Below are 14,202 nucleotides of genomic sequence, written 5' to 3'. Positions count from 1 at the left end.
TAGAAAGATCACTCCAGGGACGGATTAGAAAAGAGCAAGTCTGATATATATACTATGTATAAAATAGATAACTAACGAGAATCTACTCTATGGCACAGGGAACTCTCCTTACTGCTCTATGGTGACCTAAATGGAAAGGAAATTCAAAAAAGAGGGGATTTATGTATGGCTGATTCACTTTGCTGTACAGGAGAAACTGACACAGCAGTGTAAAGCAACTATACTCCAGTAAAAAAAATAAATAAATAATAATAAAAATTAAATGACCAAAAAAAAAAGGTCTGAAGGCAGGAAACTATCAGGGGGAAAAGTCCAGATAAGAGACAAGAAGGAAGTAAACTAAAGCTTTAACTGTAAAGCTATAACAGAAAAGACGAAGCAAATAGAATATAAAAGGAAATGTATTAAGATTTTAGTGATTGACTACATAGAGGGGGTGAAGGAGCAGAAAGATGGAAGATGACACTGAAGTCCTTGCCTGAACTGCTATATACCATATGGTACAAAAGAAGACATTCAAAGCAAAAACAATGAGTCCTGTTTTGAACATGTTAACTATGATACCTGTGAAGATATAAAGGAGATCACTGAGTAAATATGATCGGAACATAGAAACTAAGACTAGATACAGAGAAGTAATCATCTAATTATGATATATTTTTACATTTCACATTCTCTCTCTAAATTGAAATTATCTTTCCATGTGTCCACCTCTCCCAATCAGATTAAAAATTCCCTGAGACTTCAGAGGACTACGTCTTATTTATTGACATCCTGTTATCTCATAAAATGTGAGCATCATAAGGGCAGACTATATGCTGAAGTATCTGCTGAATGAATAAATGAATGAATTTGTCCTCCCAGCACTTAGCAGAGTGCTGGCACACAGCAGAGGTGGAATAAATGGCTACACACAGCACTCCAAACATGTGTCTATCTCTACATCATCATCCTCATCTATGTTTCATTTTCTCAGATCTATCACTCAGCTATACATCATAAAGCAAAATCCACTACATTTAAAGCACTACAATTCAACAGATTCAGTATACCAAACAGTAAGCTTACCAACCTAGTACTTTCTCCAGACAATCAAGAATGCACAGTCCCTAAGAACCCTCTGACATATGACTTGACTAACCTACCATTATCACAATGTGACCCAGGTATTAATGGACAACTGTTCCTGTTTTTGCCACATTATTAAACAAAACCTTCAAACCTATGTCACCCTCAAAGTCTCTTTAACCTCTTTTGGAAACATAACAACTACAAATCATTTAAAAAATATATTTTGCCAGTATAATGTCCTCCATGTCATCACAACTCTTCTTATAAATCACATGCCTTTTATTCCACATCACCTTCGCTCTATGTTACTAACTTTTTTCTACCCCAAGTCACTCTCATGAGACCAAATCTGGAGTCCAGACTTTGCCACTTTATCACTGTGATCTCTGGCTCCCCAGTTTGATTCTCCACCTATAAAATAAGAATTCCTGCCCTTACATACTTCACACAGAAACTATATAATTCCAGCAAAACCTGAGATCACTATGCAATCCGTATCAGACAGTAATTCTGAGGAAGCATGTGCAGCATGATTCCTCAACATAATACAGCAGCCACACCATCATCCCTCTAAGTTTCTGAATTTCATGACCCAGCAGAAATAGATTTTAAAGTTTTTAAAATAGGATCATTACTTTTTATTTTGACAAATAGATCAGTTTTTTTAAAACCCATCACTTACTGTCACCACTACTTCACCAGTGAGAGAGCACTTTAACACCAGAATAGGAATGATAATCTAAGAATAAGTTTATCTTTACAGAAAACTCATGTTCCATGTTTTCTTTCTCTCCTTCCACCTTGAACAGATGAAAACTTTACCATGGACTGCCACTGTTTTTGACCCAACGTTTAGGAATCACTGCCCTAAAACTCTTTCATTATACATGTAAGTTTTACAGGGTTCTGTCTAGGTAAGATTGCCAAGGGTTCCACTACCATGAAAATTTGCTAGGTCTTCAGAGAGAAGCAATGAAAACATACCACAGAACAGCTGTTTCTAAGGCTCAGATTTTTGAATAGAATGGGGACTTGGGCTGCTCCTAATTCTCAGAGAATGGTCTGTTTAGGGAAGGTGAACCTCTTCCTGAGGTTGGGAAGGTATCTGCTCTGTGGCAGACTGTCAGTAGAGAGGGAATTTTAATAGTGTGGAAGTGGCAATTATCTGACTGCCAACCCAGCCTTCTAGAACATTCAAAATTTTCATGTGCACGGTGTGTTGGCCAGGAACATGGGACCTGTAAAATGCTAATAAAGTGAACCAATTAACACGTCGGGAAGGGAGGAATGATTTCAAAGGGATAAGAGAAAAACTTCGGAGGGTGGTAGAAATGGTCAGTATCTTGAAAATGGTAATGGTTTCACAGATGTAAACACATGTCAGAACTCATCAAACGTACATTTTAAATATGAATAGTTTACTGTACATAAATTAATTTTAACTTAACTGTAAGTCATCCTGTTTGGAAGTCTAAATACAGCGTTGTATGTAACAAGCCATATTATTTTCATGAAAGTAGAATTAGCAACTTTAAGCAGCTAGTCCGATATAGAAAGCAACCGTCAAAGCCCCACAGCTCAGCACAGATAAGGAGCAGTAGTGGAGTAAGGTTGCCCAGAATCAGGTGAAGAGGAAACAAACATAGGCAGTCATAGCCAAAAAAATCTCTGTGACAGGGAACATCGCCAAGTCTTCAGTCCCAAGGAATAACTTGAGGAAATGAGGAATTCCAACGATGACTCTGTTAAAGTAAGTCTCAAAAATGATTTTCATTACCATCGTTACTACTGTCCATGACATCTTCATGTTTCGATCCTCCAAAATATATAGAGCCTATGAAGCAGAAGAGCGAAGTGCACAACATTTCCACCCAAGCTATCCTACTCAACCTAAAACTATCGCTGTCACTGGGCAGGACACTCCATTCAGAATCGACCTCTCATCTTTATCTAGGTCTCACAATCCTCGTTCCTCCCTCCATGCCCTGCCCTCAGCTCCCTCCTGATTCACCAGCTGTCAGCATGTTCCCGCCTTAGCCCTCTCTATTCTCCCTCCCAGCACAGGCCTCAACCCCTCCTCACTCTGGTCCAGCCAGGGCTGTCCCTCACTCCTGCCCACAGGAGCCCCAGCTCCTCACTAAACCGTGTTCACAAGTCCCTTTCACTTGGCCCCTCAGAAAGCATCCCGGTCCTTCATACAACCCAGCTCCTTACTTGCCCACTCACCCGAGGCTCTAATCTTGCTCCCCTACCTTAGACACTCACACCCGGCCCCTCACCACATTCCAGCCCCTCACCCTGTACCCTCACAAGGAGGGCAGTCTCCAAACCCGGTGCCGTCATTCCCCAGTCCCTCATCCCCTCTCGCGCCTCTCCGGGCCCTCTGGCCCTTAGTTAGTGTTCACTCACAGAACCCCGACCCTGTCCAGGCCCGATCGCCACCGCGGTGCTAGGTGAGTTCAGGCCGCCATCGCTCCTCAGGCGCACCAGCCGCGCCCCGCCCCGCGCCACACGCAACTCGCGCCCCCGCGCACCACACGTAACCGCCCAGCGACGCACCGCTGGGCAGCGGCGTGCCAGCTCATTGGCTGGACCGGGCCAAAGCCAGAGCGTCGATGCTTGTTTCCTGGCAACGGCCGAGCGCAGGGGCGGGGTCGCCGACGGCATTCCGAGCAAGGAATACCGCCTCTTCCCCCCCAGGTTCCGCCCCCTCGCACTTGCAAACCCCGCCCTTCTGAAGGACTCCCGCGTGTCACAGGGGAAGACCTCTGGGGAGGAGGAGGCCCATCGGGTGGGGGCGGAGCCTGAGGAGGAAAGGTCAAACCAGAGGGCAGAAGGCGGGACCTAAAGAGCGACGTGACTAAAAGAGGCAGGGAAAAGCTGGAGGGCAGGGCTTAGGACAGAGATCCGGATGAAAGAGTGACTAACGTGGTAGGGGCGGGGCCACAGGTCCTAAAGGAGCTTACAGAGGAAGAGGAGGCGTGGAGGGGGTGGAGCTAACACTGGGGGATAGTTCTAAGGGGAGGAGTTAGCAGGTGAGCTAGACCTGCGGAAAAGCAGAGCCTTAGAGAAGGCAGACAGCGAGTGGTCTAGCTCATTTCTTGCACCACCTGCGGGAACGGCTTGGATAGGACCCAGGCGATGACCGCCCTTCGTTGGCTCGCCAACACCTACTGCCTTGTGATACCTTGAGCACTATCGTTTTCAGTCTCTCAAGGAACATCTGGAGAATTCCAGATCAATTATAACCAGTCTCTTCCCTTCAGGATCTCAGCCTTTATAGCCAATTGCAATGTAGTGTAATTGCCATCAAGGAGCAGTATTCCTCACACACAGGTCTTATGAGTGTTTAGAGAATGAGGGGAAAGAAGAGCGAAGGGGCCTAGGAAAGCCGTCTAGGAGAAGATGATGTCTGAGCAGTCTTTAGAAACAAGCAAGAGTAAGACTGAGAAATGAAAGTTTCAGATAAGGTCTGCAGTTTAGTTGCAAGTATTGCATCAATGTTAATTCCCTGGATTTGATCACTATGCTCTAGTTAAAATGATAACAGGGGAACACGAGTAAGGAGTTTACAAGGACTTTCTGTCCTGTTTTTGCAACTTTTTTGTAAGCCTTAAATTAGTTCAAAAGAAAAAGTATTTCAAAAGAAAAAGTAATGGAAGTTTCAGCAGAAAGGATCACCACATAACACAAGGCAAGAAAAAATGGACATGTGGGAGGTACTCTGAAAACTATCATTAGTACAGCTTGTCTGGAGCCTAGGGAACATGCAGAAGAAACACTGTGAGATGAGGTCGATGACATGGACAAAGCTTTGTAGACCATGTTAAGGAGTTTAGATTTTCATCCTTGGGATAATAGAGAACCATCCAAATTGGAATAGTAAGGACGTAGAAAAAATGGATACGTGGTTATTAGGTCACCAGGGCTTGATGACTGGATGAATATGAGAGAAAGTAAGAGGAAAGATTAAAAACTGGAGTGATTTGCCATTTCCTTCTCCAGGGGATCTTTCCAACCCATGGATCCAATCTGCGTCTCCTGCATTGCCAGGCAGGTTCCTTACCACTGAGCCACCTGGGAAGCAAATACAAGCACAGGAAAAACTAAATGATAGGATTAAGAGTCAGGTTAGTGATCACCCTTGGAGACGTGCTGCCTAGAAGAGGGCAGAGTGGGGCTCTTGATGTGAGTGCCTGTTACATGACTGTGTTCACTCTATGGAATTCATCAAGCTGTGTACTTAGGAAATATGTACTTTTCTATATGAATGGTCTAGTTACTATGCACTGAATGCATGATAAGTCATTTCAGTCATGTCTGACTCTGCAACACTGTGGACTGTAGCCCGCCAGGCTCCTCTGTCCATGGGATTCTACAGGCAAAAACACTGGAGTGGGTTGCCATGCCCTCCTCCAGGGGATCTTCCTGACCCAGGAATCAAACCCTCATCTCCTGGGACTCCTGCACTGCAGGTGGATTCTTTGCCACTGAGCCACCAGGAAAGTCCTCTGGTTACTATGCTGTATAACAAATCATCCCAAACTTAGTAGGGTAAAACAACAGTCATTTTATTATGCTCACAGATTCTGGGAATTTGAATAAGACAGGGCAGGAATGGCTTATCTCTGTTCCCTGATGCCTGGGACCTCATCTAGAAAATTCAGACATGTGGTGCTGACTGAAATAATCTGGAGGCTTCTTCACTCACATGTCTGATGCCTGAGACAACTGGGATAACTTGAAGGCTGAGCTCAGCTGGAACTGTCAAAGTACAGGCACATGACTGTTCCTGTGGCTTAAGCTTCTCACAACATGGCAGCCCGGTTGTAAGAGGCAGCATCCTGAGAGAGCTTCTGGACAGTGACTGTTCTAAGAAAACCAGAAGGAAGCTGCTTGGCCTTTTATGATCTCGTCTCAGAAGCCACACAACATCACTCCTGCTTTACTCTGTTGACTGAAACAGTCACAAAGGAGTATCAGAGAATTTTTGAACATTTTTTAAAACTGTTACAATATTATACAATTGTAATAGTAACAATACTGGTACTAAGTGTTTTGGCTGAAAGGCCAGTGATAGGGATCATAAGAGAAAGAGCAGATAGGGAAGATAATGAGCTCAGTTAAAAGACCAAATGGGCTACAGGTAACTGCAATATCTGAGTGGGGACGTCCTGTGAGCACTTAGTGGTATAGATTGGTCTGGAGCTCAAAGAGAGTTACTGGGAATCATTAGATGGGAAAGGAGATCCTGTGGGTGACCCAGATTGACCAAAGAGAGTTGGGAGGATAGAAAGAGAGTCCATCAGCGTCCAGGAAAAGCTCACCAAAACAGGAGGGATAGGCAGAGGGGCTTATGAAAGAGACTAAGAAGAAATAAACAGAAAACCAAGAAATTATGGTATCAATATGAGTCATGGGAAAAGCAGTTTTCAAGAAAATAAAATGTACTGTTGTAGACTATAGGTGTTTCTTCGAAGACACTCTCTGAAAACACAAATCTAACCATATCACTTAACTGTGCAAAACATTTCATGCATTCTCCATCGCCTTTAGATAAGCTATCAGCTTTATAGCATGGCTGACAAAGCTCTCCCTGAGCTGTCGCCTGTCCACCATTCAGCCTCATCTTTCAGCACTAGCCTCTCAGATTCGCTACAAAAACCATTGATGTTCCCCTAGTCACCTATGCTTTTTGAAATCTCTGTGCCTTTCCATGCTCTTTGCACTTTGCCTGTAGCACTCTTCACTCTTCCATCTCTACACTTAACTAACTCCTATTCATCCTGCAGAACCCAGTTTCAACTGGAACCTTTCCTATGCACTGTAGTGACTCTCTGTGTACCCACCTAACTGAGTACTCATCAGACTAATATGTAACTGCCTATCTACCTGCCACTTCCCCCTACTAGACTTCGAGTTTATGGAGGACAAGGAATGTGTTTCATTCATCTATCATCTCCAATACTTTGCATAATTTTGATGTGGCACAGAGCAGGTGGTTTGATTATGACTTTTTGAGAAAGATGATATTAGTGAAAGGGACATCAAGTTGAGGGAGAATTTTCAGGATTTTTTTAAATTTTTTTCTGGTATGGGAGGTTTAAGCCTGTTCACAGAAAGAGAAAACTGAAAGAAGTTAAGGATTTAGAAAACACAGGAAATAACTGGTGAGATCAGGCACAAGAGGTAACAGGAGGGGGCTGAGGACCAAAATGCCACAGGATGGTCCCCATCACACTCATGCAGCAGGAAGGATGTAGACAAGTAATGGAACTAGAGCTCACATTGATATGACAGGCATTCTCTGTCCCTGGAGACTAGGTCAGCACGTGATACCTGACACACCTGCCAGTACATGGATGTTAAAAGAATAAAAAATGAGGTTCAAGCTGGGAACTTGCACAAGGTAAAACAGAATGAATTCCTAAACCTACACAGGCAACCAAGTCTCCCCACTAGAAAGCCCTTATGTAGCTCAGCTTTGAGGAAGGTGGAGGGAGACAAGGTTTAGCCTTACCTCTGAGGCATACACCCCCACCATCTCCAAGGACCTCATTAGAGATGTTTAGTTGGGTAGGTGTAAACCTGGGCCCTAGGAGACAGGGTGGAGCACTGGAGCCACACGGCTTCCACCCTTTCAGTAGCGTCTGGCTCTGGTGGTGTTGCTAAGAGCTTCAGAAGCCAAAGAGGGAGGAATTGCAGCTGGAGACCAAGGGCAGCTTCTTCCGGACAGGCAGGCCCTAGCCCCCACTTCCTGAAACCACCTGCAGGCAGAGGCCCTGGATATCACAGCCCCAGGTAGCAGGCCACAGAACCATGAGCCAGGACAGCAAAGTGAAGACGACAGCATCCAGCCCTCCTGTCCTGACCAAGGCCAGGTGAGAAATCCTGGTCCCCCAGGTCTATCTGTCTGCCTCACCAGATGGAGCCTGATCCCTCCTTGCTGCCGCTGGTGGCAAGGGCAACAGCGAACCATGGATAAATGAAACCTGATTTCTCTTGCCCACAGGAAGTCTCTGCCAGTCCTGGACCCATCTGGGGATTACTATTACTGGTGGCTGAACACAATGGTCTTCCCAGTAATGTATAACCTCATCATCGTGGTGTGCAGGTTTGGCGCTATGGGAAGGGCCCTAAGCAGAGACCAGGGATAAAGAGTGGGGCCCAGGAAGAGGGCGAACCCTTGCTTGGGGCTGTTGTGGGGGTGGCGCCAATGCAAGGGCCCAGGTTTAGTGCTCAGCCGCTTGGGGACAATACCTCACACACAGAGGAATCCCTTAAGCCAATCCCTTCTGTCCCTACCATGCAGAGCCTGTTTCCCCGACTTGCAGCACGGTTATCTGGTGGCCTGGTTAGTGATGGACTACACAAGTGACCTGTTCTACCTCCTGGACATCGTGGTGCACTTCCACACTGGTCAGTGAGTCTCAGGACTGACCTTCCTTCCACGTTCCCTTCCTAAGGAGAGCCTCTTAGTAACAAGAAAGTGACCCCCTCCCTCATAGCACTGTCACATGTCTCTGTGTTTACAATACCCCAGTCCTCACCCCAGAAACCCTGGAGCAGGGTTAGGCCCAACCCCATCCTGTCCCTGTAACTGTCTTCCTGTGCTGCCCTGGGCTACCCACCCTCAACCTCATTACTGGAGCAGGAAGGTGCCCCGACTCCACCCCATACCTGACCCCACCCATGGCTGAGCCCCCTTCCCCCACCAGGATTCTTGGAACAGGGCATGCTGGTGGTGGACAAAGGTAGGATCTCGAGTCGCTACGTTCGCACCTGGAGCTTCTTCTTGGACCTGGTTTCCCTGTTGCCCACGGATGTTGCCTACGTGAGTCTGGGTCCACACACACCCACGCTGAGGCTAAACCGCTTTCTGCGAGCACCCCGCCTTTTTGAGGCCTTTGACCGCATGGAGACCCGCACAGCTTACCCGAACGCCTTCCGCATCGCCAAGCTGATGCTTTACATTTTTGTGGTCATCCATTGGAACAGCTGCCTCTACTTTGCCCTGTCCCGGTACCTGGGCTTTGGGCGTGACATCTGGGTGTACCCCGACCCCGCGCAGCCTGGCTTTGAGCGGCTGCGGCGCCAGTACCTCTACAGCTTTTACTTCTCCACGCTGATCCTGACCACCGTGGGCGACACACCGCTGCCAGCCCGGGAGGAGGAGTACCTCTTCATGGTGGGTGACTTCCTGCTGGCCGTCATGGGTTTCGCCACCATCATGGGTAGCATGAGCTCTGTCATCTACAACATGAACACAGCAGATGCAGCCTTCTACCCAGACCACGCACTGGTGAAGAAGTACATGAAGCTGAATCATGTCAACCGCCGGCTGGAGCGGAGAGTCATTGACTGGTGAGGACGCTGGGGTTCCAGACCAGGACAGGGAGAGGTGTGTAGGATAGACTCTGAGGAAGGTAACTGGGTTCTTACTGCCTGGTGGGTCAAGCAGGGCACTTAGGATATGGTATTCATTGGAGGGTTCACTGGGTGGAACTTGGAAAAGGATGTCCTCCGTTAACTGGGTATGGACTTAAGGAGAGGGGTTGGGTAAGAGACTGACAGGGAGATGAACTCATACACAAGGAAAGCTAACCCAGAACCCGGAAATGGGAACTGCCACCACCTGGTAGGACTCAGAAGGTCCTGGAAGGTGTAAGAGGTAAGAGCAATACTCCTCAGGGGATGACCAACAACAAGATGGTTGACTATGTCATGGAGTCCATACTGTAGGGTGAACAAAGGGAAATGTCACCAAGTTAGGGACATAGAACAGAAGACCTCTAAAGAAGATGAGGCTTGGTGACTGAAGTAGATACTTTTAGTGGAATGGTACAAGACATCATGGAATGGTGGGTGGGTAAAGCCTGATGGGAATTAAGGGTCTATCCACTGTATAAAGGCTTCCAGGCCCTGGATGAGAGAGAAGAGGTCAAAATATGTCTGTGACCAGGAGATAGTGGACTAAAGATATTTATCAACCAACTGTCAAGTATTCCCATGACCCTTGTCAGACCTCAGTGTGGTTGGGTTCTTGGCTGAAGCTGAGCTGAGAACCCTGATGGAAAACGTAGAGGGAGGCATGTAAGGGGCCTGGTGAGGACTGCCACTACCATCCTCCCCAGGTACCAGCACCTGCAGATCAACAAGAAGATGACCAATGAGGTAGCCATCTTACAGCACTTGCCCGAGCGGTTGCGGGCAGAAGTGGCCGTGTCTGTGCACCTGCCTACCCTGAGGCGGGTACAGATCTTCCAAAACTGTGAGGCCAGCCTGCTGGAGGAGCTGGTGCTGAAGCTGCAGCCCCAGACCTACTCGCCGGGTGAATATGTCTGCCGCAAAGGGGACATTGGCCGAGAGATGTACATCATCCGAGAGGGCCAGCTGGCCGTGGTGGCCGACGATGGTGTCACCCAGTATGCTGTGCTTGGTGCAGGGCTCTACTTTGGGGAGATCAGCATCATCAACATCAAAGGTGGGCACCTCAGCATTTGTTCTGGAAACCGGGCTAGGGGAGGGGAAGGGGGACAGCAAAACCCTGGGCTGAGACCAGATGGTACTTCAGGGCCCACAGATTAAGGACAGCTGGCCCTTGACTGAGTCACTAGAGGGCTCAAGAGAGAGGCAGGACACAGAGGGTCTCTTCCCTGAGAAGAGGCTGAGTCAATGTTGGGTCTTTGGAAGAGAGAGTAGACTTGCTCTGTGAGTATTCACCCAAAGCACCAACAAATCAGTGGAAAGTGCCAAGATAATAACAATTAGTAATAATAATGGCTAATACTCTCTACATGCTTACTACATGCCCTGTTCAGAGTTCTTCATGTGTACCAATTCATTTAATTCTCACAGCAGTCCTATAAAGTAGATACTATTATTCACATTTTAAAGGTAAGGAAATTGGAGAACAGAGAGTTTGGAGAACTTGGCCAAGGTGACATGGGTGATAAGTACAGACACTTGAAGTCAATATGAGAAACAACCTTCTCATAGCCAAATGGAAAGGAAGGTAGAAGGAATGGATTCCTGTTTACTCCATCAACTCCAGTCCAGGCCACGTACTCTACGCTGGCTCATTTATTCTTCTTATCAGCCTGTGAAGGAGGACAGCACAGGTAAAGACACCAAGGCCACAGGAGATGGGAAAAACTGAAAAGGGGTAAGCACACTGTCACTGACTAAGACTAGAATGTGCTCTCAGCCCGCGGATCCCATTCTCCAGTTATCTTAAAGCTCTCACGCATGTCATCCAAGGACTCCCTCAAGCCCCATATCTGGTATGCAGTTGGCCACTAGCTACCTGACTTAGGACAAATCACTTCCCTCTTTCAGGCCTCAATTTCCTCACCCACCCAAGAGAGGTGATATTCAAAACCCATAGAGTTATTTCTAAGAATTAAATGAGCTGTATGGGTGAGGCAACCAGTGCAGGGCCTGGCACGTGGCAAGAGTTCAACAAATGGTGGCTCCCTTGCCCTTCCTAAGGTCCTTTTAGCTCTGAGACTTCGCAGCATTCAGAACCTATCTTCCCACCAGCCACCCACCATTAGCTTTTTAAAATGCAAATGATACCATACAGTTCCCCTGCTAAAAATAGTTCAACAGTTTCTGTCCTTTAGCTAAGGTCTAGACTCCTTGCCAGGGCTGTGGGCCTTGGCCCCGCTCTCTCCATCTCTCCCCATCTCCTCACGCTGCACTCTGGACTCTCTGTCCTGCCTGCTGTATTCTGTAACCACCCAACTCTTTCCTACCTCCTTCCCTCTGCTCATGCTCCTCCCCCTACCTAGTTGCCCTCCCCTCCTCCCCTAGTTACCTCCCACTCAGTCTAAGCATCAGTTCCTCCAGGCTTCCCTGAATTTTCTGCCTTAAAGCTTGTCTGGGGCTCTTTGCCTGTCTTCCCACAGTACCAGATGCTCGTCTACACTGCATTGACTGTGCTGTTAGGTAACTATTCCATCAAATGTCTATTTCCTCTAGACTGAACTCTTGGAGGCAGGTCACTGATACCCACTCAGCACAGGGCCTAGTCCCCACCCAGTACATTACAGAATGAAAGAATTAACGAGGCAGAAAGAGAGGCTCAGAAGCACAAATGTGGAGGTGGAGATCCTGGTTCAGATGGGAAATACCCCCTCACACCCACCCTGACTAACTGTCCTCCCACCTGTCTGCTCCTGGGCCACAGGGAACATGTCTGGGAATCGCCGTACAGCCAATATCAAGAGTCTAGGTTATTCGGACCTGTTCTGCCTGAGCAAGGAGGACCTGCGGGAAGTGCTGAGCGAGTACCCGCAGGCCCAGGCTATTATGGAGGAAAAGGGCCGTGAGATCCTGCTCAAAATGAACAAGTTGGATGTAAATGCGGAGGCAGCCGAGATCGCCCTACAGGAAGCCACGGAGGCCCGGCTGCGAGGCCTGGACCAGCAACTTGACGATCTGCAAACCAAGTTCGCTCGACTCCTGGCTGAGCTGGAGTCCAGTGCACTCAAGATCGCCTATCGCATCGAGCGGCTGGAGTGGCAGACGCGGGAGTGGCCAATGCCTGAGGAACTCGCGGAGGCTGATGACGAGGGTGAACCTGGGGAGGGAACGTCCAAAGATGGAGAGGGCAGAGCTGGCCAGGAGGGACCTCCAGGCCTAGAGTGACCCCATGTCTATCCCCAGGACTCCCACCCACCAAGTGAATCCAGAGTTGTAGGGAAATCTGCCTGCAGAGACTCCGCCACCCTGTCTGCTGGGTTACAGAGATGGGCGTGAACTGGCTCTGTAGATGTACCACCTAGAGATGCAGGAGTGTAGCATACATTCAACCTCTGCTCACCGGAACTATACGCACGCACGCACACACGCACACCTATTTGCACATATGCACACTGACCAGGAGTCTGTGAAATCCATATAAAATGCTCTGGAGTTCCCCTTCTCAGAGCACACATCTTTCTCACCTACGTAAGTCTTATACCCACACCGTATATGTACATTCAGCCTCACACCTCATAAACACACATATACTGAGAGTCACACATCAATACACACAGATGCCCTCCGTGGATCTGGACACACTTGTGAACACACAAAAGCACATCTATAGCCCTCTTGTTCCAAGGTATCTTTTAAATGCTCCTCCACATGGGAGGTTCACAAGTGTACCCTGCAAACAGCAGTTCAATAAAGTATTTGCTTCCTCACTAAGCCTTTATGGGGTTGATGGGAAAAAAAACAAAGCCAATGTGAGCCAGCCAGGATAAATTCTGTCTGAATTCTGGGTTATAGGGGCAAGGGGCACAGGCTGTGTAGTAGCTAGTGGGTTGGCTTCAAAGAGATGGGAGGACTGATGAATGAAGAATCATTGTGCCACTGTATAGCAAGCAAGTATGCACATGTTTTCATAGACATAGTCACAGATACACCCTGACCATTGCATCTCACAGTAGGGTTTGTATCCTCAACCTCGTGAGCTCTGAGGAGTTCGATCTTGCTTAGTAAGCCAGAGTAAATACCTGCTCCTTTTTCCTTCCTTCAGTTCAGCCCTGAAACCTAGGACCAGGGATACCTTACCCTCAGAACTGATTCCAAGGGGAGAATAGTTTCCAGGACTGTAAACCTGGCCCTATCCTACCATCATGGTTCTCAGAGCTGGCCTTGGTCCTGGCAGAAATCCAGTCCTCCTTCTCTGTACAGCATTCCAAGATATAGGGTGGAGAATGGAGGCTCAGTGGAGCAGAGTATCATGATTGGGGACAACTGGAGATGAGTGTTTGGGGAGTTCTGGGGAAACTTTGACATACTTAGAATAAGGTCTGTAGGTTTGGGGCAGAAGAGGTGTTATGGGGTCTGTGGAGCAGAGTCAAATGTCATCTCTGAATCATATACACCCTTGCCATAATTTTAGCTCCTCCAGGGCCTTGCCAGTCTTTCGATGTGAGATATGCCAGGCAGTACTTTAAAATGTGCTTGGAATTTAATTTACCAACATTAAACTGATAAATTTATATTACATTGACTGAGTGATGACATATTCAGAGATCAATGCCACTAAAGAAAGAAGATTGATTACTTATAGTCCCCAACAGGAAGAGGGCACACTATGCCATACAGGACCACATGGGGAAGCACCAGGGTTGC

General features: G+C 47.5%; 2 protein-coding genes across 9 annotated transcripts in view; one reads left to right on the top strand and one right to left on the bottom strand.

Annotated features, from left to right (window-relative positions):
- Window positions 1-3,565, bottom strand: part of FHIP1B (FHF complex subunit HOOK interacting protein 1B) — a 33,336-nt gene extending 29,771 nt beyond the window's left edge. For 5 of the 8 annotated variants that reach the window (XM_027979435.2, XM_027979440.2, XM_027979439.2 and 2 more), the window contains exon 1: window positions 3,481-3,565. The gene's annotated coding sequence lies outside the window, so the exon portion shown is untranslated. Of the gene's footprint in view, window positions 1-2,848; window positions 2,906-3,480 lie in introns of all 8 variants that reach the window. The other 3 variants (XM_027979437.2, XM_060399979.1, XM_060399978.1) reach the window with 1 other exon arrangement.
- Window positions 3,566-5,336: 1,771 nt separating this feature from the next.
- CNGA4 (cyclic nucleotide gated channel subunit alpha 4) lies at window positions 5,337-13,265 on the top strand. Its single transcript, XM_015101053.4, has 6 exons — window positions 5,337-7,952; window positions 8,084-8,185; window positions 8,384-8,490; window positions 8,790-9,435; window positions 10,206-10,555; window positions 12,263-13,265. The coding sequence occupies exons 1-6, from the start codon at window positions 7,891-7,893 to the stop codon at window positions 12,721-12,723; spliced, it is 1,728 nt and encodes a 575-aa protein (XP_014956539.2). The 5' UTR covers window positions 5,337-7,890; the 3' UTR covers window positions 12,724-13,265.
- Window positions 13,266-14,202: the final 937 nt, after the last annotated feature.

Source organism: Ovis aries, chromosome 15 (genome assembly GCF_016772045.2).
Source record: "Ovis aries strain OAR_USU_Benz2616 breed Rambouillet chromosome 15, ARS-UI_Ramb_v3.0, whole genome shotgun sequence".
NCBI classification, from domain to species: domain Eukaryota; kingdom Metazoa; phylum Chordata; class Mammalia; order Artiodactyla; family Bovidae; genus Ovis; species Ovis aries.
This window is presented reverse-complemented; position numbering and strand designations above follow the sequence as displayed.

Coding starts and splice junctions, on each gene's coding strand:
- CNGA4 (XM_015101053.4), top strand. CDS start 7,891: ATGAGCCAGGACAGCAAAGTGAAGACGACAGCATCCAGCCCTCCTGTC. Junction 7,953..8,083: donor CCTGTCCTGACCAAGGCCAG/GTGAGAAATCCT, acceptor TCTTGCCCACAG/GAAGTCTCTGCCAGTCCTGG. Junction 10,556..12,262: donor CAGCATCATCAACATCAAAG/GTGGGCACCTCA, acceptor CCTGGGCCACAG/GGAACATGTCTGGGAATCGC.